Raw genomic sequence first — 23,511 nt, forward strand, 5'->3', positions numbered from 1 at the left:
ATCGTGCCTGTTATCATGCTCCCATTCCCATCGGATCCACCACAAAATTAAATGGCTCAATCAGATCATTTTCTAACGTTGACCCCTTAGTTTGTAGCAACTTTATTCTGCGGTGCCTCCCAATCCCCTTTAAAAACTTTTCTAACTTTTATTTTGTTAGAATTGTTGAATTTATTTATTTATTTTTAGATTTTAAAAATATTTATTATATTTCTTTTTTTCGAAGGAATACTCAAATTAAAATGAGTTTGAGTACATTATTAACAAAGTATTAATATGGGATGAAAATTACTATATCATTTTCCAAACGATTCCATCACTTTACTTGTACACAAAGTATAAATTTGTTTGTATCAAAAATTAAGTAAGATGAAAAAATGAGCCATTTCTATTATTATTGAGAAAAATGGAAAGGTTACATGGGACAGGGCACCCACATATTACGCGTACAACGTTTCTGTAAGGATTAAATACGCGGGACACGTTGGAGATGAGGTTCCACATGGAGCCCTTGAAATCGACTCAAAGACGAAGATACGAGGCCCCACCGCATCATAAATCAGACGGTGCTCGATGAGGTAAGAACCCATTTCGGTGGTTTTGGATGTACCGGATTCTCACCTCATCTATTTACTGCTTCGGTGGAAGCTTCCCCGAGTGGTTTTTCTGTCTTTAATGGATTCTTCTTATCAACCTTTGAATTTGGGGAAAAGGAAGGGAAGGTAGGGCTAGCTAGGGGTAGATTTAGTGAGAGCGAAACAGTGCCGAATAACCGTCTGTTGCTTTTCAAGGACGCCTTTTCATACTCGTTATTCTTCTCCCGTGGAAGATGGACGGATGGACGGACGGATGAAGGGATAGAGTAGTGAGCTTTACTTCATAGAAAATTTGATTTTTCTTTGTCATGTAATATTGGTCCCACTACCCACTTGTAGCCTCATCCACTTCAATTTTGGGTTTCGTAGAGGTCTATTAGTGAAGGGAGTTGAAAAAGATTTTTTTTGTCACTCAATAATCACATCTTTAAGAGCCTCAATTTTAAAATCTAATAAAATTTAGAAATATAGATAATAATTGATAATATCAAAATCACACAAAAAGATGTAATTCGTATTATTGTCGTACCAAAACATAAGAAATCGATCGACTACCACCTATCAAGGGGTACCTCTCTAAATTATCATCTGATTATGATAAGGTTATAATAATAATACCTCGTTTTTCTAATTAAAACCTAGCATAAAAAATTGCAAAACAATAATTGATGATACTAAAATCAAATACTTGTCAATAAAGTACCTCAAAAAAAATGTAACTCGTTCTAATATCTCATGCCAAAAAATAATAAATTGATTCACTACCACCTATCAAAGGTTCCTCCCTAAATCATAATGTCATATTGACAACAACACCTTGTTTTTCTAATTAAAACTTAATAAAAAAGATTGCAAATACCTTGATGATTTATCAGGGATTCAATGCACATCACCATTGTATATAAAGCAAACATGACAACAAATTTTAAAAATCTAATAGAATAAAAACATATTTCTTATATCAAATTAGAATTTTAAGTTTAATATTTATTATTAACCTACTTATAATGTCATGCTTTTTAAAGTAGATATTAATTATTTTTATTTTTATATAAAAAAAACCTCAGATTTAGTTGTATGCAATAATCAATACTGGAGGTATTTATGAGATGTTGTGGGAATGGAAATCAAGACTAATATATGGTCCGGAGAGAAATTGTAGTAGTAAATTAATAATAATTATTTCAAAATTTTGGTACAGGTTGGAAATTTATGAAATTAAATGATAAATTTTCTTAAATCTTTGTCCAAATATTTATGATTGGGTAAAAGGATTATGCAAGATTATATAATTAGAGGTTAAAAGCAAAAAAACCATGGATAGAATAATGGGGTAGATGACTTTAAACAAATAAATGGGGGTGATAATGATGCAGTCTTTGCTTTAAAGCTGGGGGTGATTGGGAGAGACGCTTTCCACCCATGGTGTTGTAGCAATCAAAACCGTTCCCAATCCCCAACTAACCTAAAAAACTTCACCCCAACTGTACGATCTACACCTTTCTTAATTTGGGGTTAAATGATTGTGTGCACCACTACTCCATCTTTTTAAATTGCCCTCTTTGTTACTTACTAGTTACTGCCTGTTTCATTTCGAATCTTCTATGGATGTGACCCACCACTCGTTTGGTACCCATTAAGCCGATGGTTCAACTGTGATGGGCTTTTATTTTGGGGTAGTTGGGCCCAGTTTTTAACTCATCACAGGCCTTGCAAGGCTCTTGTTCGCTGCAGCTAGTGGGTGGGTGTTGGATATTTTGAGCATTAGAAGTTCTTTATTTGCAATGTATTTTTGAAGTCATAATAGCATATTGGATTTAAAATGGATAATATTTGTATGAAAGAAAATGAGTTATTATAAATGATATCGAAATTTCTCCTTAACCCCTATTTGGGGCTCTATTTGTCCGTAGGGATGTTTGTCTATTTGATCTTGTAATCTTGTAGGACAGGATGAGACTCCTCCTAATTGTGTAAACGACTTTTAAAACCGTGAAGTTCTATTAAATCTAAAACGGATAATATTTGAATGGGAGTGAATCTTTATAGAAGTGATTAGAAATAAATTCAAACATTGGCATGTGGAGATGTTGGAAAATTTTTCTCTAAGAAGCACTATTTGGGAGGCAGTTAGATGAAGATTGCATCACCATTTATAATGGGTTTTCTTTGGAGAAACCTAAGCGAAGGCCTGAGGGCATCCGTTCATTAAAGCTACGGCCTCCTTCCATAGTCCATCTGAGAACCACTCCAGCAGTGACATGAACTATTGCATACCACTTACCACTCTTTGGGACATTCAAGATGATAGTTAAATATCCATACAGTTGGGGCCCTGATGTATTGGGTTGGACTTTTGTCTCATGGGCCTCTTGAAGGGCCGACCCCGTGGGCCTACTTGCTTTGTTTTTCAGGCCCAGTTCTCAACTAGGGTCAATTATTAGGAGGGTTGAGCAAACCAGGTCAGCAGAGATTAAAAAAACATCAACTTATACTACTAACATCGTCACAAACTTTTCTTTCGTTACGCACTGCGAACCAATCAAACAGGAAGTGGGTTCTTTCATGAGTCACCCATTGAGAATGGGCGGCGCTGAATGTCCATAAATTGGAATAACATCGATCTCGAAAGAACAAAGAAAAAGCAATGTCAATATGGTTTGTGAGCACGTTTCAATTGCGCTATAGCTCTAACAACAAAAAATGAAGGCATCGTCCACATGTGCCAATGAGAGGAAAAAGATATATATGCCTATACACCTATCCTCCATTAATACTCGGCGTATGGTCCCCAAGTCCATTACTAATGACTTAGTGAAAATAAATGCTGCCACATAAGCTCAATGATAGCTTCTACCTTTTGCTTTCTGCTTCTTTATTTTGATATATTTCGCCTGATTAATTATACTTAAGGATATGATTAAGTGGGGCAGCAGACTAAACAATAGGAAGTTGAGTAATGGCTCATCAATAATATGCAATTGATCGAACACTAATGCGGCATTCGTTTTGAAGAGACAACTTTCTATATTAATGGGCTTTTAGACAGAAAGCAACCAAAGAAAGGTTTCCCCTAAAAAAGTCTCCCTAGTGAAGGTTGCAGTATCACCACCTTTTCCCAGAATGGTGACCAATCTTGTTTAAATCTTAATTAACGATACTAAATGTTGGAGTCGTCCTCTTTAACTTCCGCTTTGCAGCCTCTTTTACTAGCAGGGCGGGTTAAAATGGGAGAAAAAAATCTTAGGTATAATGCTCCCCATCAAATCTCCCAAAAGAAAAGAAAAGAAGGAAAAAAAAAAAAGGAATTCTTATGTATGGTTAAGGAAGGGTTCTTTTGTTTCTTAAGCTTATTTTTCTGCTCTCAAATGTAATTTTTCTTTGATTTCATTTTTTCATTTTTTTGGCTTGTGCCTTTTGCCTTTATTTTATTTTATTTCCTTGGTTTTCCCCTTTTCTTTTCTTTTTTTCACCAACCAATTGTTCAAAAAATCCCAACTCCATTGTGAGGGAAAATGGCAATCTAGATTATTGCTCCGTTATCTCTCTTAGGTTTCAAGGTTAAATCTTGTGCCCTTTGTACTAGCACATGCATAAAGAGCATTCAAGAATCCCTTACATCTTTAGTTTATGTATTCTACCTTTTTATCATATTTTAGGACACATTCATGTATGTTTAGGAACATAGAACATTTTGAACTCCTTAAAATCCCTAAAGGATTAAAGTATAGAGAGTGGAGAGGATGAATTAAGGGTTTCAAAAGGGGAGTGTTTGTCCTTATCACCTTTAAGGGACAAAGGAGATGATTTGCCCCACCTTTAATGATTTAGGAACACTTATTTTATTTCATTGATACAAATATTACCTTCTTGTCCTCATAAGTTTACCTACAAAGTATTCAAGATTGACTAGAAATGAGATATTCTTCACCTCTTAGTAATTTCATGTTGACTTATTACTACCCTTTCCTGCTATCATATGTGACTTCTTTCACTTTGTTGAAGTCGATCCAACCTACTGTCATTCAAGGGTTTATTGCATTCTAATGGACTATTTTATCCTTAACCTCAAGTACAAATTCAACCTTAGAGTTTGGGAGATCTTATTTATCTACCAATTCAAGCTATTCTAAAAGGGATATTTCTATTTAGGATTAGAATGTGATGCTTTCAGGATCATTGAGGGGTGTTCTAATAGTAATAGGGAGTGGCAGATGAAGTTAGTGCTTGTCTTAGGTTATTGGGAATGCTTAGAAAGTGATGCCACTTTACCAAGCCATTCATCAAGGAATGGGGTTGTATGGTTTACTACACATATAGGATAGGCTTCGACAAACCAACTAGAGCATTTGAGATTCTTGCTAGTGAAAGAAAGTTTCAAAACCTAGTTATCATTAAAAATATCCAAGAAGTAATAGATAATCCTATTAGGCTAGCTCTTAATATCATTGAGGATGTGAGGGTAAACTATCACCAATGGGATTTAGGGTCTATCATTGCTTTTTTTCTTGCTTTTTGTTCCTTGGTGGATTTTACTTTTCCTTTTTTACTTTTGCCAAGATGTTTTTTTTTTTTTTCATAAAGCTAGCCTCCATCAATTGTTATGTGAAATTGTTGAGTGCACACCATTTGATCTCATACCAATGAAGCATATTTACTAGCTTTGTGAAATAAGGTCGTTAAGGTAGTAGGCTTGGAACAGGTCGATGATTTTCTCAACTATGAGTGTTAAATAATTTCTTTCGGCCAATCTTCATCTCAAACAATGAACTAACTTACCATCTAGAATGGATTGAGCATTAATATTGGGCCATAAAATGCTTCACATATGGCATAAAAGAAATGAAATAACCTTTTCGGTAGCTTGTAGAACCTTTTTAAGGCTAGACCACACAAGTTAATTAAAAAAAGTTGCACAGTAATAACTTATTACTAAATTCTAATGCCATATCTTAACTAAAATGAAATATATGATCATAGGGGTTGGTGCTCCCATTAAATAAATTTATCTTGGGCATAAAAAAAAAAAAAAAAAAACCACTTTGGTGCTTCTTTTGCTATTATATTTTGAGATAATGGCGTTCGAATGAGGCAATCCATAGTAGGTAAACTTATAGGTAGGATGGATTAGCTAAGCGACCGAACATAATGACCGCAAGTGGCACTAATGGAGTGGTGTGTGTTTTCAAGCTTAGAATATGTTGATTACATTTCTTAGGCACCTCCAACAAGACTAGTTGGTGAGTAAATATGATTTTGAGAATGGGTTGATGGAAATCAATTCTACTAGAAGTTTAGTGTTGGTATTAAACACCAATGGTGGTATGTAGTATGTAGTATTGAGTATGAGAGGGATGACAAGACTCTTCGACCAAATTAAGCTCTAACAACAATTGAAGAATTTCATTTTTAATTTTCAGTTTATCAATAGCCATGTGCAATGATGCATGATGGAGGTGATGCTTTGCTTGTTGTATCTCTATCTAAGTCACGACTATTCTAACTTGCTCCTTTGATGTATAGGTTAGGAAAGTTTATAAATCTAGATTATAAAATATCTAAAGAGGGGTGAATAGGCATTTACTTCTTTTTAGCTCAAAATTATTATATTTAACTTCTTTTTAATATTTAGGAAGTAAAAAGAGAGATCAATCACACTAAGTGAATGATTTTTATGTGCAAAACTACCTACATAGTTTCTTAAAGACTAAGCGGATGTAAAAACTACAAGGTTAGAGATTGCAAAACATAAATCCACTATAGACAGAGCAATACACAAATTTATTTGGTAAATGCTATCCTTGCGTCTTACTTCCACGTACTTATACTGATTTTAACATCCATTACAAAACACCATACGTGTACCTAGTGGACTATACCTTAATGTTTGAGGGGATGCAAATCTCTTCTCAAATCTCGAAGAATGAGAACATGAATGTTTTTAGAGTGTTTGAGATTCATTTTTTTGAAATTTTGTATCACTAAACAAAAACCTTTTTTGGCATAGCATTTATAAGACAAAATACTTAGTAGGTGAAATCTCTAATTTTCCAAAATAAAACCAATTTAAAGTATGGAAAAATAGAAAATTGCAGAATTTGGAATTTTACCATGAGCGCTCTCTAGCGCTTAAGCATTCTAAGCATAGTTCAAGCACTTTAAGAAATGCTTAAGCATTGTAATCAATGCTTGAACACTCACATAGGTTTTTCTAAAGCAATTTTAAAAACACTTTACGCTCATTTTAAAACAAAATGTCCATTTCATGTTATGATTAAATTCAAGTAGCCTTTTTAAAACCTTTGTTTAATTATGTTATCTTGATTAGTCACATGATAACCTCGAGTCTTCAATGGAGAGTAAGATATAAATTTAGAAAGGTTCTAAGCCATGATGATTAGAACAAAATTGTAAACTTATACCTTTTAGCCTACTGCACTAACAAGTTTCATCATGACCATGTGATACATCTCATTTGAAGAGAAAATAAAGTTCGACAAAAAAATATGGTTTCCCTATATTTGTTTATTTTCTATTGCATCTCTACTGTTGAACAAATAGATTTTATATACCCACAATCACATTTCTAACATGAGTGATTCTTACATCCAAAAATAAATAAAATGTGATTCCACAAAAAAGAGACACCTTAGCATCCTCATTACATAATCTTCATACTTCCTCTCAAGCTGAGTGTGGTTGGTAATACAACATTAAACTTGTTCTTTGGTATTCCAAAGTTAGTTGTTGATAAGGGTTTTGTTAAAATGTCTGCAACTTGATCTAAAGAGGGAACATGTTGAACTAGTAGTTTCTTAGCTATCGCATTTTCTTTTCAAGATCCATTTGCAACCTATAAGTTTTCTATCAAATGGAGGAGAAATTAGAGCCCATATGTTCTTCTTGATGAGAGCATTGAAATTTTTGTCTGTGGCCTGTTTATATTTCAAAATTGATAAGGCATCAATAATAGTAGATGGTTTCAGTTCCTTACTCATATAAATAATGATAAATTTAGGTTTAAAAATACTTGCCTTGGCCTTAGTAACCATGGGTTGAGTGTGAGTGTGAGTATGAGTAGGGTTATATGAGGCCTAATCAACTAGTGCAAGGGTTGAAAAGAGTAAGGAGTTAGGTATAGGAATAGAAGATAGAGAAGATGGATTGTCAAAGGAAGAATCATTGGAAGTGATAAATAGAGATGGAATTGGATGAAAGATTGAGATGATGAGTAAAAGACATAATAGAGACAATTAGGGATTAATAGATAGAGAAGGGGATGAAAAAGGAATGCTCTAAAAAGAAAAATAATAATTACAATGAAAGTGACATGCCAAAATGTATACACTTGTCCATTAGAGGCAAGACATTTTTGGCTTTTATAAGAAAGATTGTAAGCAATAAAAGTACAAGGAAAAGATTTGTACTTAAGTTTGTGACTATGTAAGTTTGAATGTAAGAGAAACATTGACAACAAAAGACCTTGAACTTAGAGTAGTTGGGTTGAACTTTAAAGAGGATTTCTAATAGACTTTTGTAATCAAGAATAGAAATGGGAAGCCAATTAATGATGTGAAAAGTAATAGTGAAAACTGCATCCTAATATTGAATAGGAAGGTTGGCTTAAGTAAGGAGAGTAAGACCTTTTTCAATAATGCCTCTATGTTTCCATTTTATGACCCCATTTTTTCAAGGTTACGAGGGCGTGAGGGTTGATGAACATCTCCAAAAATGTGAAGTGGTGAAGTGAGAGAACAAAATTCTCCACCCCAATTTGTTCTAAGGGTTTGTAATTTGCAATTAAGATGAAGTTTAGCTTGTGTTTTGAAATTATAAAAAGTTGAATACACTTTAGATTTAGCTTTAAGGAAGTAAAGCCATGTGAATTTGGAATATGCATCTATATAACTCATATAATATCAAAAACCATTCGATGAGAGGGTGAGAGCAGGGCCCCAAACATCTAAGTGCACAAGCTCTAATGGAGTGTGATAATTGTAATTTGAAATTGGAATGGTAACTTGTGGTTTTTTCCTGATCGAAAAGTTGTGCAAAATGAAAAATTCTCATTTCTTAAAAATATTATTTCACATTAGTTTAAGAAAATTTTGACAATCTTATCAACTGGATGCCAAGTCTTTGATGCCAAAGATCAAGGTTATGCATAGAGCTTTGATTACAATGAACTGAATTGGAATTTGAACTAGAACATAAGTTGGTTGTGTAAACTCTCGAGATTGAAAAGTTGGTGAATCAATTTGGTGAAGATGAAGTTGAAGGGTAGCAATAACTAGTTGGACCCGTGAAAGATTGGTTTGAAGGAGGAGAGAGCCTTGGAATATGAAATTAATAAAGTCCATCCTTAAGAGTCCCTTTAAGTATAATAGCTCTTGTAACCACATCCTTTACAAAACAAAAATAAAGTGAAATTCAAAATAACCTTCATTATCCATGGCAAATTGTAAGACACTGATGAGATTTTTTGGGATTTTTGGAACATGTAAAATGTTTCTTAAAATGAAGGATTTAAAAGAATAAGGACTTGAAAAAAAAAGGATATCCAACATGAGAAATAGCTAAACTTGTACCATTACTCATATGTAGCTTAGTAGAGCCCTGATAAATTAGATCTTATGTTCAGGTTGTTGAATTTGTTAGTGACATGATTTGTTGCACTAGAGTCTAGAAACCAAGCCTTACTATCTTCAGTGTTTGGTGTTACAAGTATAGCTTGCATTTGACCTACATTGCTAGAGAATCCTGAGGTAGTAGTACTAGTATATGAGTTTGAAGGATAACAAGAAAAAATGAGGGAATAATGGGTATAGGATCCTAAGGTAGTAATACTAGTATTTGAGTTTGAAGGGTAACAAAAAAAAAAAAAAACAAAAAAACAAAAAAACAAAAAACAAAACCAATAAAAAAATAGGTCAAAATGATGGTAACATTTGAGAGTAGTGAGACTCATCTTCCCACAAAGTTGACACTAAGGCTTATTACTACTTCTACAACCATATCCTCAACCTCTACTTCCTATATCACCATGAAACTTGGTGCTTGAATTGTCGCAAAATGACTCTAAGTTCTATGATGAATTTCCTTGAGCTAATCCACTAATAACAAGGAGTATAAGATCTCTTTTGGAGAGAATATTACCAACTGAGGCAAGTGAATCCATAATGGTCTTCATTTTTTTTTTCAAATAATGCCTCATAGCTAAACCACCATTTTGTAACTTCTATAATTTAGATTTGAATTACATTAAACGAGCTCCATTTTAAGTATCAAAGTATTAGGCCAATGAGCCTAAATCTAATGAGAAGTAGTGCATCCAATCAATTAAGGAATAATACTTGCAAATATTTGAGCCAAGAAGCTAAGAAACAATCAACATATCTTGGTGTTTGCAAAATTCATAAGTTGGGTTATGGATGACCTAAGATGAATCTTCAATAGAATTTGGAACTGGACAAAATTAAGGAGGATAGAGAAGAGTGCTTGAAGTGAAACCATTAAGCCCTAATCTATGAATTGCAACATAGATATGTTGTTTCCAAATGAGGAAGTTATCCTCATCAATCTTCATTGTAATTGGTTGTGTGATTGGATTTACAACTTGAATTGATGAAGATGATAAACTAGAGGGTTGTTGATAACGTCATTTTACTAGACGATGATATTGGAGCGGAATGAATAGTAGAGGGTGATTACTATTAAAAAAGAACATATTTTAGATAGTAATTTTCATGAATTTCATATCTTTTGAGTAGTAATTATGTCTAAAGTAATTGATTAATATATTGTTTCTCTTACAATGATTACTAACCATCTTTTGTGAGTTGTGGAGTGATTTTAAGGTGTAAACGATGCCTTTAATTAATAATCTAAACTCTAAACCCTAAACCCTATGAAAGAAAGAAGATTGAAAAGTGTTGAAAAAGAAAGAAACGGAAATTTCACATAGTCATGCAAAATTTGGCATGAGCATGCCAAATAAACCATAGGAGCATAATGGCTACAAGAACTAGGAATTTGTGAAAGATGATTTTGCATGATCATATGAAAATTAGCATGACGTTCAAATTTGGATAGAGAATAGGAAGTTGCAGCAAGTTAATGAATGATTTTGCACGAACATGTGAAATTTCGCACATATATGCCAACTGGTCCAAAGAGGGGTTCAAATGCTATAGCTAACCAACCTCAGTTTTCGCATGTTCATGTGAAAATGCTAGTCCTCATGCAAAAATGTTATTTTTTTGTGTCAAATCTCAATTTTTTTAAAAATAAAATAAAATTGGAAGATTTTGAAAGCCTAGTGAGATCATGTTAAGTGTTCTTGATATGCTTGAACTATAAATATGAATTGAAATCTTGTAAAATGGAACTTTTCAAACTTTTTGGAACTTGGAGATTTTTGATATTTTAGTTCCCTCTTTCTTAATATAAATTTATATTTTTTTTCTCTCATTTTCTTGCTTACCAGACATACTTTGTGAGACCAAATATCCAAATATGAGTATCTAGATCTCATTTTTCTCAAAGGAATGAGAATTTAGAGGCAAGATTTATGATGATTTAGAGGCAAGATTTATGATGATTTAGGGAAATGAAGTTTGATTTGACAAGATATTTTGATCAGATTGATTGAATTTTGGGAAAAAAAAAAATTCTACAAATTGCCTTAAATGACTACTATAGGGCAAATTATGTAGATTCATTAAATTCTTGATGTTAGATTTAATGAGATTAAATAATTGCATTGTGTAGATCAATGGAAGATTTTTTAAGATGAATTAAATATATGACTTGAATTGATCTTTTGGGGTTAAATCACCTATTTGAAAAAAAAAAATAGATATAAATTTAAAGCTAAATAAAAAATCCATTTAGATGAGATTTATATTTTTAATCTAAATTGATGAAGAATAGATCTTGATACCTATTAACCATATTGTTTTCTAAACCTAACTCCAAAAGTGTTTTTTTTTTTTTTTAACATATTAATCTTCTTTTAAAATATAATTGTTTTAGACTTAATTGTTCTTCTCAATTTGAAATCGTTGTCATTGTCATTTTCTTTTTTACCTTGAATAGTTAATCTATTTTCACTTTATCACATTCATTCCTTTTCTTTTCATTCAAATCTTAATTACTGAAAATAATATATTCTAGCTATTGACATCTAAAACTGCTATATATACTGTCGTAACTTTTGTTAAAAACCATTTTTGATCAAACAAAAGTTAACTTGGTGTAGTCGAATGAAGTTATAAATTTTGTTTTGATACGATAAAGGGAAAAATCCATCTATTAGAGGGGTTTACCATTGATGAAGAAAGACTCTGATACCATGAAGAGAGAAGAGAGCCGGGTTTTTTTCTATCGGATCTCTGGTGCTGAACAGAGAGGTCTTATATACCCGCAATCACACTTCCAGCATGTGCTTGTTACATCCAAAAATAAATAAAGCGAAATTACACACACACAAAAAAAAAAAAAAAAAAAAAAAAGGAGAAACCTCAGCAACCTCATTATACAGCCTTTATATCCTTCATCGGGAGCCATTTTCATTTGGGAATGACTTCTTAGTCACTTCCAATAAATTATGCTAGTTGTTACAACAACAATTTTCCAACAAGCTCTTCCTCCAGAACTTCTGCTCTACAACTTCTCTAACTAGTGCAATGACTTTATCCCTCGATAAATTTCAAATTTTTTTAGACAAGGGAAATGCTAGAATTAGATGTGGGTGTTCCAGCAGATCCCCCTATGGTGCTGGTGGTTTGTGTCTCAACTGCCCAGCAAGGTGGACATCAAGCCAATGGGAGAACAAGGATATGTTTGGCCCTTTGGTGGTCCTGCACAATATGCTCAGCCCACAAGGGATGGATTTTGGGTCCCTAAGCAAAAACAAGAAAAAATAAGTAGGGTGTGTTTGGTTAAAGTAGTGTTGTCACTTAGACAACAGAATGGCCCATAGCATCCTACCTTGCCCTAATTATTGTCTAAACACTTGGAAGAACAATCCCACAAAATAATTAATCAAATCAAGATGCGAGCCAGTGGTTGGGATTTGTATTTTTTAAGTAAGCAACTTGGTATTCTTTGGCTAGCATTTTTAATGGAAAGAAACAACCAAATCGGGCCTGTAACACCAAACACCAATGTACCATTTCTTTGGCCTCTTGAATATTGATCAATCTCCCATATATCTTCTATGGTATGGTTGATTAGTTTAATGAGCAAAAGACTTCTTTCTTTTTAACCCATCTCCATTCTGGCTTAGTCATGGTTTCGTACGATCTTCAGGGTTGCGTCTAGGTGTTATCTTACACTGAACATCTCGTACTGAACATGATTATAAATATGAGACAAAGATGTCTGTATATGATTGGATGCATCTAAACTAGGGAAGAGTACTGAAGCAGAATGATGTGAAATCTTTGTGAGTGGAGGACATTCTTTTAGGTCTCATCTTCTGCCGAATATTTAAATAAAAATGTTCAATTAATCTACAAGGGAGAATTTGAAGTGGTGGGTTGAATCTTGAAACACGTGGATTTGGTCATAAACTTGGGGCCTATTCTTATGTGAGAAGATGGTGAAACCCACTTTCAAATGTTTGAAAGTTCTGAGTCAAAGTAGCAGGTAGGAGGAAGTCAGACACACCATTTTCTTAGGGTATTTTCCAGGTCTCATCACCATTAGAAATGCAAGCCAATTGAATCACGTAGCATGCCGTCATACAGAGATAATCTCTTGTTCAAAATACGTTATTTTGAAAGAAGAACCTCAACACATTGGACTGATTTGAATAGTCTGAAACCATCAACTGATGTGGAAATGATACTAAATTAAATTGATTTGAATAGTCTGAAACCATAAACCGCTAATTTCAACAAGACTTGGTTACGATTTCAATTGAGTGACTCCAATAATATATCTGATTGAGTAATACACTCCAAAAATATCTTCCCCAAATCATAAGGAAGGACACATACATAGATGAAAATTTTGGACAACAAACAATTCATATCTCCAGCTAGTTGTCAAACACCCCCCATTAAATGCAAGGAATGGGTTCTCTTGCTTTGTGCATTTGGTTGCGTATTCAAGCAATATATATACGATACACCCTATGCATAACTGTTTATTTTTAATATTTTATTTCCCAATTAACTCCCTATAATTGCAAGATGTATTGGTGAGATATTGCGTGAGTGGGTCTGAATTGGGATCCAAATTAGGTGTGTCTGGTGGATGTACCTTATATATATGATCAAAAGTAGCCAAAGTAGAGAGCTGTGGATTCCCTGGGGAAACTGACAAATATGTCTGAGCTAGCATGGAGATAACTATGCAGGTAAAGAAAATCTCAACCTGTTCTTGTTAGAGCTTAAAGAGTAAAAAAATGGGATTCTAGTCAGCAGCTAAAATGGGACCAGATCCTTGTTGGTCATAGTTAATTAATTTCATTCTTACAGGTTGGATGAACTCTAAAAATATTGACAGTGGGCTAGTTCTGTCAGTGGTCGATGTACTTGCAGCTTCTCCAACGCAGGAATATGTAGATCTGCAGGAGACGCAAGAGTCATTTACTCATATCTCCCTTGGATTTTGTGAGGTGTCTTGCACTTTTTTTATCACCCGACTTTGAAGCCCTCAACGTATTTCACTGGGGTTTGTCTTTCTCAAGGAGGATTAATTTCAAAGATTTCCAGTTAGAGTTTACTCTTGAGAATTAGTTGAGATAGCAATGGATGTCTTGGTCATTTGTTTATCCAAGAGACTAAAAAATAGTAATAGCGAACATAAAGAGAAGAGATCTCGGGATTTGACTATGTATGAAGTGGCATGATTCCTCGAAACAATGGAGAGTTGTTTGGTCAATGAAGTGTTGCATTGGAATGGTCTACATGGCGAAAATGTCGAAGGGTGTTTTTGTAATTGGAGAGATGAGGAAACATGGCCTTGAGGGGCAAGCGAGGTTTAGGCAGGCCCTTGATGGTGAGGGGGATTGGTAGAGGAAGTTACCTTGAAATGCATAACAGTCCAACCACGCCACCTGTTGGCTTTATGTGTCCAACACTGCCTATAAATCTCTTCACTTCCCCCACCAACACCATCCCTTAATTCTTACCTGCCTCTTTCTCTATCTCTCTCTATCCCTTTCTCTCTCCGATTCTACACATTTCTCTTTAGTGCATTTAGCGATGCCTGTTCCTGTAATGCCTGAGAAATCCTTTCAAGGACTTCATGTTTTGGGAAGAGAAAATAGTTCATATCCCTTCTATAATAGGTACTGACTCCCATATACATCTGTAGATCTTTGTCTCTTTTATCTTTTGTGGGTGAAACATGAGTCATAGTTCAACATGGTCTTCAGAAGAATGTCTTCATCCGTATGTTTATTTATAAGATCCAATATTCCATTGTTTCCGGCTGAAGCTTCGCCGGAACTACATGTCCATGAGAGGTTTGGTTTGCAGGCACAGCTAGCCAGCATATATCTTTATATTATTACATATGGGTATAACTTTTCTGAAGTCGTCAGACACTAAATAATAAAATACAAGTGTCAGATTAACATGTATAAAATAATTTATCATTAATCCTATTCCAGACAATTATATTATAGTTTACTGTTATTTATTTTTGTCTTTCTTCCTGCTGGAAAATGGCTGTGGCAGTTTTCAAAAAGCATCTCAATTAACTTTTGTTCTTGTATTGTATAGATTGGAGGGGAAAATTGCAGTTGTCACCGGTGGCGCTAGAGGGATTGGAGAGGCGACGGTGAGACTCTTTGCAAGACACGGTGCCAAGGTGGTCATAGCTGATGTTCAAGACACACTCGGAGCTGCACTTGCTAGCTCATTAGCTCCCTCAGTTACCTTTGTTCACTGTGATGTTAGCTTGGAAGAGGATATTGAGAACGTAATCAATTCTACGGTGTCCCGGTACGGACGCCTCGATATCCTTTTCAACAATGCTGGGGTGCTGGGAAATCAATCAAAGCACAAGAGCATAATTGACTTTGATATAGATGAATTCGATCAGGTGATGCGTGTGAATGTAAGAGGGATGGCTCTAGGAATCAAGCACGCGGCGAGAGTCATGGTCCCAAGAGGAATGGGATGTATAATCTCCACGGCTAGTGTAGCAGGAGTGATGGGAGGGCTTGGTCCTCATGCTTACACAGCTTCAAAGCATGCAATTGTGGGGCTGACGAAGAACACTGCCTGCGAGCTTGGGCGGTATGGGATTAGAGTAAACTGCATTTCTCCATTTGGGGTGGCTACTTCCATGCTTGTGAATGCATGGAGGAGCAGTGATGAAGAAGAGGAGGATTGCATGAATTTTGGGATACCATGTGAGAGAGAAGTGGAGAAGATGGAGGAGTTTGTGAGTGGGCTGGCCAACTTGAAAGGCCAAATACTCAGGGCTAAAGACATAGCCGAGGCTGCTCTTTATCTTGCTAGCGATGAGTCCAAATATGTAAGTGGACATAACCTTGTAGTAGATGGTGGGATTACCACTTCGAGAAATTGTGTTGGCTTGTAGTTCAAATTAATTTCTCCTTTGTAATTCAATTTTTTCTTTCAATTAATGTAGGTAATTACTTTGTTTTCATTTTTTATCATACTGAAACTTGAATCTTCCACTCTTCTTGTGCTTCTGACTGGAGATGTAACTGCAACTTGACACCCAAATTGCCTTTACAGCTGTCCCAAAACTTACATCATGCACTTAAAATGTCAAAGAGGGTTACTTAATACAAAAAGTTGAGGTTAACCTTAAATTCCACCGAACTTTTCAATATGACAACACGATTTCATCAAATGGACAAGCAACTAAAAATGCTTACTGTTTTCCAAATTTATGGATCACAGATCATACCCTAAAACCGACGTAAATAATTTCATGAGTCAACTGGGTTTGATGAATAGACAGGGAATCGTGAAACAGGTGATTACTTATTTAATGGGTCATGAAAGAAGTGTTTGATTATTTAATAAAGATAAAGAATAACGAAATTGGGGCTGCTTATAGGTTTAGACAGGATCTTTCATCTTTGCAATGGGAAAGGATTGCTTAATCGGTAAGCAGAAGCCAGCCACTATCACCACCTCCAATACAAATATTTTATGAATTATTCCCAAGGAGAGAAACGAAGAGATCTGATACACAGGTGAAAGGCTGTCATGATCTTGAATGTTGGCATGTAACTAAGAGCTGTATGGATGACCCACAAACCCATCTCAAGTTTTGAACCAATGACGTGGATTTTTGAAGAGCAAGTGGGAGAAAAAGTTGCATCGAGAGACAGCCAGGAACGTAAGGACAAAGGCCCAAAGGCCATGGCATTAACACCAGAGGAGATAGCCTTTGTAACCGCGTTGTTCCCCTTTGAAAAACCTTTGGGTAGCGCCACGAGTCCATCTTGGTTTAGGAAAACTCTGACCATTACTTAATATATTGTACGGCCTGCTCCCATCCCTTCATTCTGGAGACACACGGTAATATTTCTAATAGTCTTATATGATTTCTTGGTGTCGACAAAAGATCAAGGAGATATTCAATGGGCTGAGATGTTCACACCACTAAAATTTCAAAAAGCAACCCAATATTTGTTAATTCTGTACACATTAATCACACCGTTGGGCTGAGATGTGGCTGGAGCAGCTACCACAAGATGCAGTACCCACCTCAAGCTCCGACAGCATGATCCTTGTAGATTGGGTCGGCGTCCACGTGATGAGGGTTCAACTTCAGGGGAGTCCTCTCTCTCTCTCTCTCCCCCTTATGGTGTGCATTATAGGGAAATTAATTTTTTTTGAAAGCTTGTGGGGACTTTTGCCAGTCAAACATTGGACTTCAGCATAACTTTAAGACTTGGAAGCTGTCAAAGTTGTCAAAGTTCGCACATTACCGCAACATGAGTTGTAAACCTCTGCTGTGTTACCAATATTCAAACTTGGACTTGTTAGATAGATTATTGGAACTTGTTTTTGAATTGGATTAGGTTTGCGTCTGCTTAATTTTTGAATTTATTGACTTTGGACTTCGGAAGCTAGCGAAAAGTCCTGCAATCTGCCCCCCCTTCTTTAAGACTTTTTTTCGGAAGTGGACTTGCCTAAATTTTTGGAAGAATGACTTTTGGCACAGCTAGCCAAAGCCAATTTGTGCTCGTTCGTTTGTCCTTTCAGAAGGATGGCACTGCACCGGTTGAAAATGCCATGAGCATCTTTAATGTAAGATGAATAAATAATTATTTTTTAAATTCATTTTTTGGAATTAGTAATTAATCTTAAAATAACACTCCAAACTTAGCATGACACTCTAAAAAACCTAAGTCACGAAAAGTACTTACACCATTGTTGGTTGAAGGACGATTGTAGAATCTCCTAATCCACATAGGAAGCTGAGAAGAGTTTATTAAATAAAATGAAATAAAAATCTTCCTCCCATCATTTATTGTTGATGTCGTTGCTTGTCTCCTGAATAACGGAGAAACACTTTCCTTAAAAACCACAATTTTTTTTAACAATTAAAAAATTAAAAATAAAAATAAAGAAAACTTTCCTGCTCATATGCAGAAAAAAACCCGAAAGAGGAAAAAAACAAGAAAATCAATTGTATTTGAAGGAACATTTGAATAGTCATATTGTTGCTCGTGGTTGGAGTGCACCATTACAAGCATTATGCTATTATACCGTAGAGGTATACCTCCACCATTAATCCTACTACACCAAGATAATATCTCAAAGGAGGAGATCTATTTCAAAGACAATGATTATACAATCCAATCCCAATAAATTTTCTTATTCATAATTTAATTTTGTCTTCTTTATCTATTCAAAATTTGGTTTCTTGTCTTTCTATCCTTGTCTTGTATAGTAAGGTAGCCCTGATTCCAGGATAATTTTTAATAACTATATTTTAACAATTTTAAAGTAGATCTAAGACATGGATGCTTCCCTATAAACACTAGTCTAACATATCACATCTAAGATATACCTCTTTAACGGGTTTTATTTTAAGAGATGGTAGGAACATGTGTTCTTGGCTGTTGATCTGGTTAAACTAGAACGTCTTTTTATTCAACCTAAATTTGATGAAACCTCTAAAAATCATGTTAATTGCAAAAGAGAAAACAAATAAGTTTACTATGAAATCGTGAGTATCCTATCAAATGAATTATTTGATATTCACTGCTCTTTAAAAACCACAAAAGATAGATAAGAAAAATTGAATAAAAATTATGTTTTAAAGGATACAAGAATAAAACCTACGGCAATTTAAGTTGATAATGATGTGATAATGCAATAGTTTCCTATGAGATGAAAATGGTCGATACTGTAAAAGATTAGGTGGTGGATTTTAGGGCTACCATACATGTGTTGGTAAGAGTGAATTTACCTCCTACATTACAATACAGGTTGGTAAGGAATCGATATTCATGGGTGACTCAAGGCCTTATGATTGGCAAAGGAAAGGTGCTTCTCATGTTGATTTTAGGAAAAATACTTATTCTCAATAGCATCCTCCATGTATTGGACATTCATTGCAATTTAGCGTTTGTCTCTTTTCTTGGGAAAACAAGGGCTAAGATCATGTTTGAGTATGATAAAATTGTGCTCACAGAGAATGATGTATTTGTGGGAAAAGACTACTGTAGTTTAAGTCTATTCATGTTTGAGTATGAAGCATTGAATTCTCATGCTTTTATCTGTCATCAAGTGTTTTTATTCTTTTTTGTATTAGTCAACTCATGCAATCTAGGGGAGGGCTGAAGGAAGAATGTTAGTGTAGACCCCCCCCGGAGGGATAGCTGGCATTTTTCCATTATTAAAATTTGCTGACCACCTGAGAAAGAGGCTGCCTTGGGCGGCCATGAGATGTGATCGGGCTAGCTGGGTGATGGCGGCGAGATGGGACGCAAGACAGAGAGTTGGTGATGGTAGGGAAAAAGGAGAAAAAACGGAAAAACAAAGAGGGGGAGGATTCGCAAAGAAGAGAGATCTGAGGGGAGAAAGCTGGAGAAAAAGGAGATTCAGACGAGAGAGAGGAAGGTGACGCAGTGGAATATTTAGGTAAGGGCCTCTGTTAATCTCATTTTTGTGATTTGTTGTGGATATCCAGGACCCCAAAAATGCTTGCTCTGTTTTTTTTTTTTTTTTTTTTCTTGCAACTTTGTTGATTTTTTTTTCTGCAAGAGGTTAGATCCTCACCTGGGTTTGATGCTTGATCATGGCATTGAGGACTTCCAATGTCTCTCCACCCCTGCATAGCTAGACACGGCTGCGTTGAACCCATACCATACCCGCTACCTCTGCTATTCCAGTTTCCTTCTGCGTTCGTTACACCCCTTCCTCTCACCCTCGCATGGCCATGCATGGTCATGCATGGCCGCCACCTTTCATACCTATCCCCTCAGGCTCGCTCGGTCGACTGGATCAATGGCGGCATTGGAGCTCCTCCTCTCTCACGCCCGACGCCATTGCATCAAAGAGCTCCACTTTCTGAGGTCCCTTTGGTATCTTTAGTCATCGACTTCGTCATCACGAGAGCCATACCAGCTAGGAGCTCCAGATCGATGCTTATCCTAAGCACCGTCGTCGCAGCCATTGCCCCCACGGCAGTCGAGGCAACCCGAGTCCGACTGTGGCAGCATGGAGAGCCGCTTGAGGTAGACACGGGAAGGCATGTGGCACGCGCGCAGGACGCACCTTTGATCTCGCCTGCGTCGTACCCGACCCAGGCGGCGTCGCTGCCGGAGGGGGAGCCATCCAGGAGGAGTTCACCCAGCTGCCGTCCGCTCGCGTCGGCGAGATGGACATGGCCACCGTGGGGAGAGGAAAGCTCGATCTTCAGCAGGTGGAGCGCGTGGATGCGACGAGACAGCGGCGCGCGCCGGCTGCTAGCTTTATCCCGGCGTGATGGAGTCAACCGCCACCGCCGCGAAGAGAGGGTGAGGGGAGTTGCAGCCAGGCGGGGTGAGTTGGTGAGGGAGATGAGTCACTGGACCCCCCATGCTAGCATTGGACTTGGGCTTGCTTTTAGAGCCAAGCCCAAACTTGTGATCCGGTTCCCCCTTTGGATTGCCCATAGTATATTGGGCTTGTTTTTTGAGCCCAGCCTGGGTTGATGGTGTAGATGAAGCCCAGCTGTTTCAATGAATGGACATGGGCCTGGGCTTATAGATTGGGTTTATGAGAGATGGAACCCAAAACCCTTTTAAGACCTTATTATCCTTGTTGTTATTATTACTTTAAATCTTGTTATTATTTTTTATTAACCCAACTTTTAGAATATTGTTATTATTATTGCTAATAATTCAACTTTCAAAATTTTGTTATCATTATCACTATTATTATTATTTCAAAGCCTTATTGTCATTATTATTATTATTATTATTATTAAAAGTCTATATACTCGTAATTTAATTTCCTAAAGTTCATTTCTTATTATTGTCACTATTATTATTATTATTACCATGGTCATTATTATTATTAATTCCACTTTCCAAATCTTATTATTGTCATTATTATTATTATTATTATTATTATTATTATTATTATTATCATCATCGTTGTTATTTCTATTATTATTATCATTAAAAATCTATATTCTCGCAGTTTAATCTCTTGAAGTTCATCTCTTATTATCATTATTATTATTAATTCAAACTTTCAAAATCTTATTATTATTATTATTATTAATTCAAACTTTCAAAATCTTATTATCATCATTATTATCATTAATTCACACTTTTAAAATCCTATTATTATTATTATTATTATCATCATTACTATTATTAATTCAAACTCTCAATATCCTATTATCATTATTATTATTAATTCAAACTTTCAAAATCTTATTATTATTATTATTAATTCAAACTTTCAAAATCCTATTATTATTATTATTATTATTAATTCAACTTTCAAGATCTTATTATTGTTATTATTACTATTATTATTATTATTGCTAATTCAACTTTCAAAATCTTATCGTCATTATTATTATTATTATTAATTCAACTTTCGAAATCTATATCCTCGCAGTTTAATTTCTTAAAGTTCATTTCTTATAATTATTACTATTATTAATTCAACTTTTAAAATATTATTAGTAGTATTACTATTATTAATTTTAAAATATTATTAGTATTATTATTATTAATTCAACTTTTAAGATATTGTTCTTATTATTGCTATTAATGCCGCTTTCAAAACCTTATTATTATTATTATTATTATTATTATTATTATTATTTCAAAATCTTATTAGTATTATTATTATTATTAATTCAACTTTTAAAATATTATTCTTATTATTGCTATTAATGCCTCTTTCAAAACCTTGTTATTATTATTATTATTATTATTATTATTATTATTATTATTTTTATTAATTCAACTTTTAAAATATTGTTATTATTATTATTATTAATTCAACTTTTAAAATATTGTTATTATTATTGCTATTAATTCAACTTTCATAATTTTGTTATCATTATTATTATTTCAAAGCCTTATTGTTATTATTATTATTATTATTAAAAATCTATATCCTCGCAGTTTAATTTCCTAAAGTTCATTTCTTATTATTACTATTATTATAAAAAATCTACACTCTAGCCGTTCAATTTCCGGAAGTTCATTTCTTATTATTACTATTATTATTAAAAATCTATACTCTAGCCGTTCAATTTCCTAAAGTTCATTTCTTATTATTACTATTATTATCAAAAATCTACACTCTAGCCATTCAATTTCCTGAAGTTCATTTCTTATTATTACTATTATTATTAAAAATCTACACTCTAGCCATTCAATTTCTTGAAAAATCTATACTCTAGCCGTTCAATTTCCTGAAGTTCATTTCTTATTATTACTATTATTATTAAAAATCTACACTCTAGTCGTTCAATTTCCTGAAGTTCATTTCTTATTATTACTATTATTATTAAAAATCTATACTCTAGCCGTTCAATTTCTTGAAGTTCATTTCTTATTATTAATAATATTATTATTATTAAAAATCTATATTATCGCAGTTCAATTTCCTAAAGTTCATTCCTCATTATTGTTATTATTACAAATTCAACTTTCAAAACCCATATTCTCACAGATCCATTTCCTAAAAGTTTATTCCTCATCTTCTTTGGCAAATTTCATTTTAATTACCTGAGCTCTACTCTTTTAAATTTAATTCCAAATACTCCAATTTTCAAATAAACTCCAAAAATCCAGTCTTCACTCGAATAGTTTTAACCCCATTTCGGTTTCTAAATAATCTTCTAATCTTCTTGATTTTACATAAGCAATAATGAATCCTTCATAAATTTGAAACACGGGAGTTGTGAGACTAGCTCATGAATGAAAAGTTGGGCTTTGGTGGGGGCCCTATGTTTGATCCCTTTTGATTGAAAATTGTCGTGCTTAATGTATTTTGCTTGAGTTTCGTTTTGCACTTCGATATGAGTGAGCTATAATTTGTATTCATTTATTGTGCACTAATCTCATTTCTTGATAGCACATTGATCGTTTGATGCCAAGGTACGCCCTGCTCCCACTTTGATCGTTCTTTATTGGGTGTTTTGATTCTCATATGTGCATGATCAATTTGAGTATCCATTGATTTTTCCTATCAATTGTCACGTCAGCTTCATTTTATTAGTAGAGACCTGACTTTAGGGGCTTAAAGGGGTGCTACGGTTTGTACCGTACTTTCCCGAATAGTAACCTGACCCTCGAACCCAATCCGATTTTTCACAGGCCGTCTTTTCCAAAATAAGGAGTCACACTTAGGGTTTTTCTTTCTTATTTTGTTTACCCTTTTAAAAATAAAACAAAAATAAGTGGCGACTCCAAGTCATTTTCTTAATGTGCAAAGAATATGAACAC

At 34.6% G+C, this 23,511-nt stretch overlaps 1 protein-coding gene across 1 annotated transcript; it reads left to right on the plus strand.

The window, feature by feature from the left end:
• The first annotated feature begins 14,708 nt into the window (after window positions 1-14,708).
• On the plus strand, window positions 14,709-16,260 carry LOC117919998 (short-chain dehydrogenase reductase 2a). The gene is made up of 2 exons (XM_034837333.1): window positions 14,709-14,898; window positions 15,335-16,260. Exons 1-2 carry the CDS (start codon window positions 14,813-14,815, stop codon window positions 16,158-16,160), a joined length of 912 nt encoding a protein of 303 aa, XP_034693224.1. The 5' UTR covers window positions 14,709-14,812; the 3' UTR covers window positions 16,161-16,260.
• Window positions 16,261-23,511: the final 7,251 nt, after the last annotated feature.

The sequence above is a fragment of the Vitis riparia genome, chromosome 8 (genome assembly GCF_004353265.1).
Source record: "Vitis riparia cultivar Riparia Gloire de Montpellier isolate 1030 chromosome 8, EGFV_Vit.rip_1.0, whole genome shotgun sequence".
Taxonomy (NCBI): Eukaryota; Viridiplantae; Streptophyta; class Magnoliopsida; order Vitales; family Vitaceae; genus Vitis; species Vitis riparia.

Coding starts and splice junctions, on each gene's coding strand:
- LOC117919998 (XM_034837333.1), top strand. CDS start 14,813: ATGCCTGTTCCTGTAATGCCTGAGAAATCCTTTCAAGGACTTCATGTT. Junction 14,899..15,334: donor TCATATCCCTTCTATAATAG/GTACTGACTCCC, acceptor TGTATTGTATAG/ATTGGAGGGGAAAATTGCAG.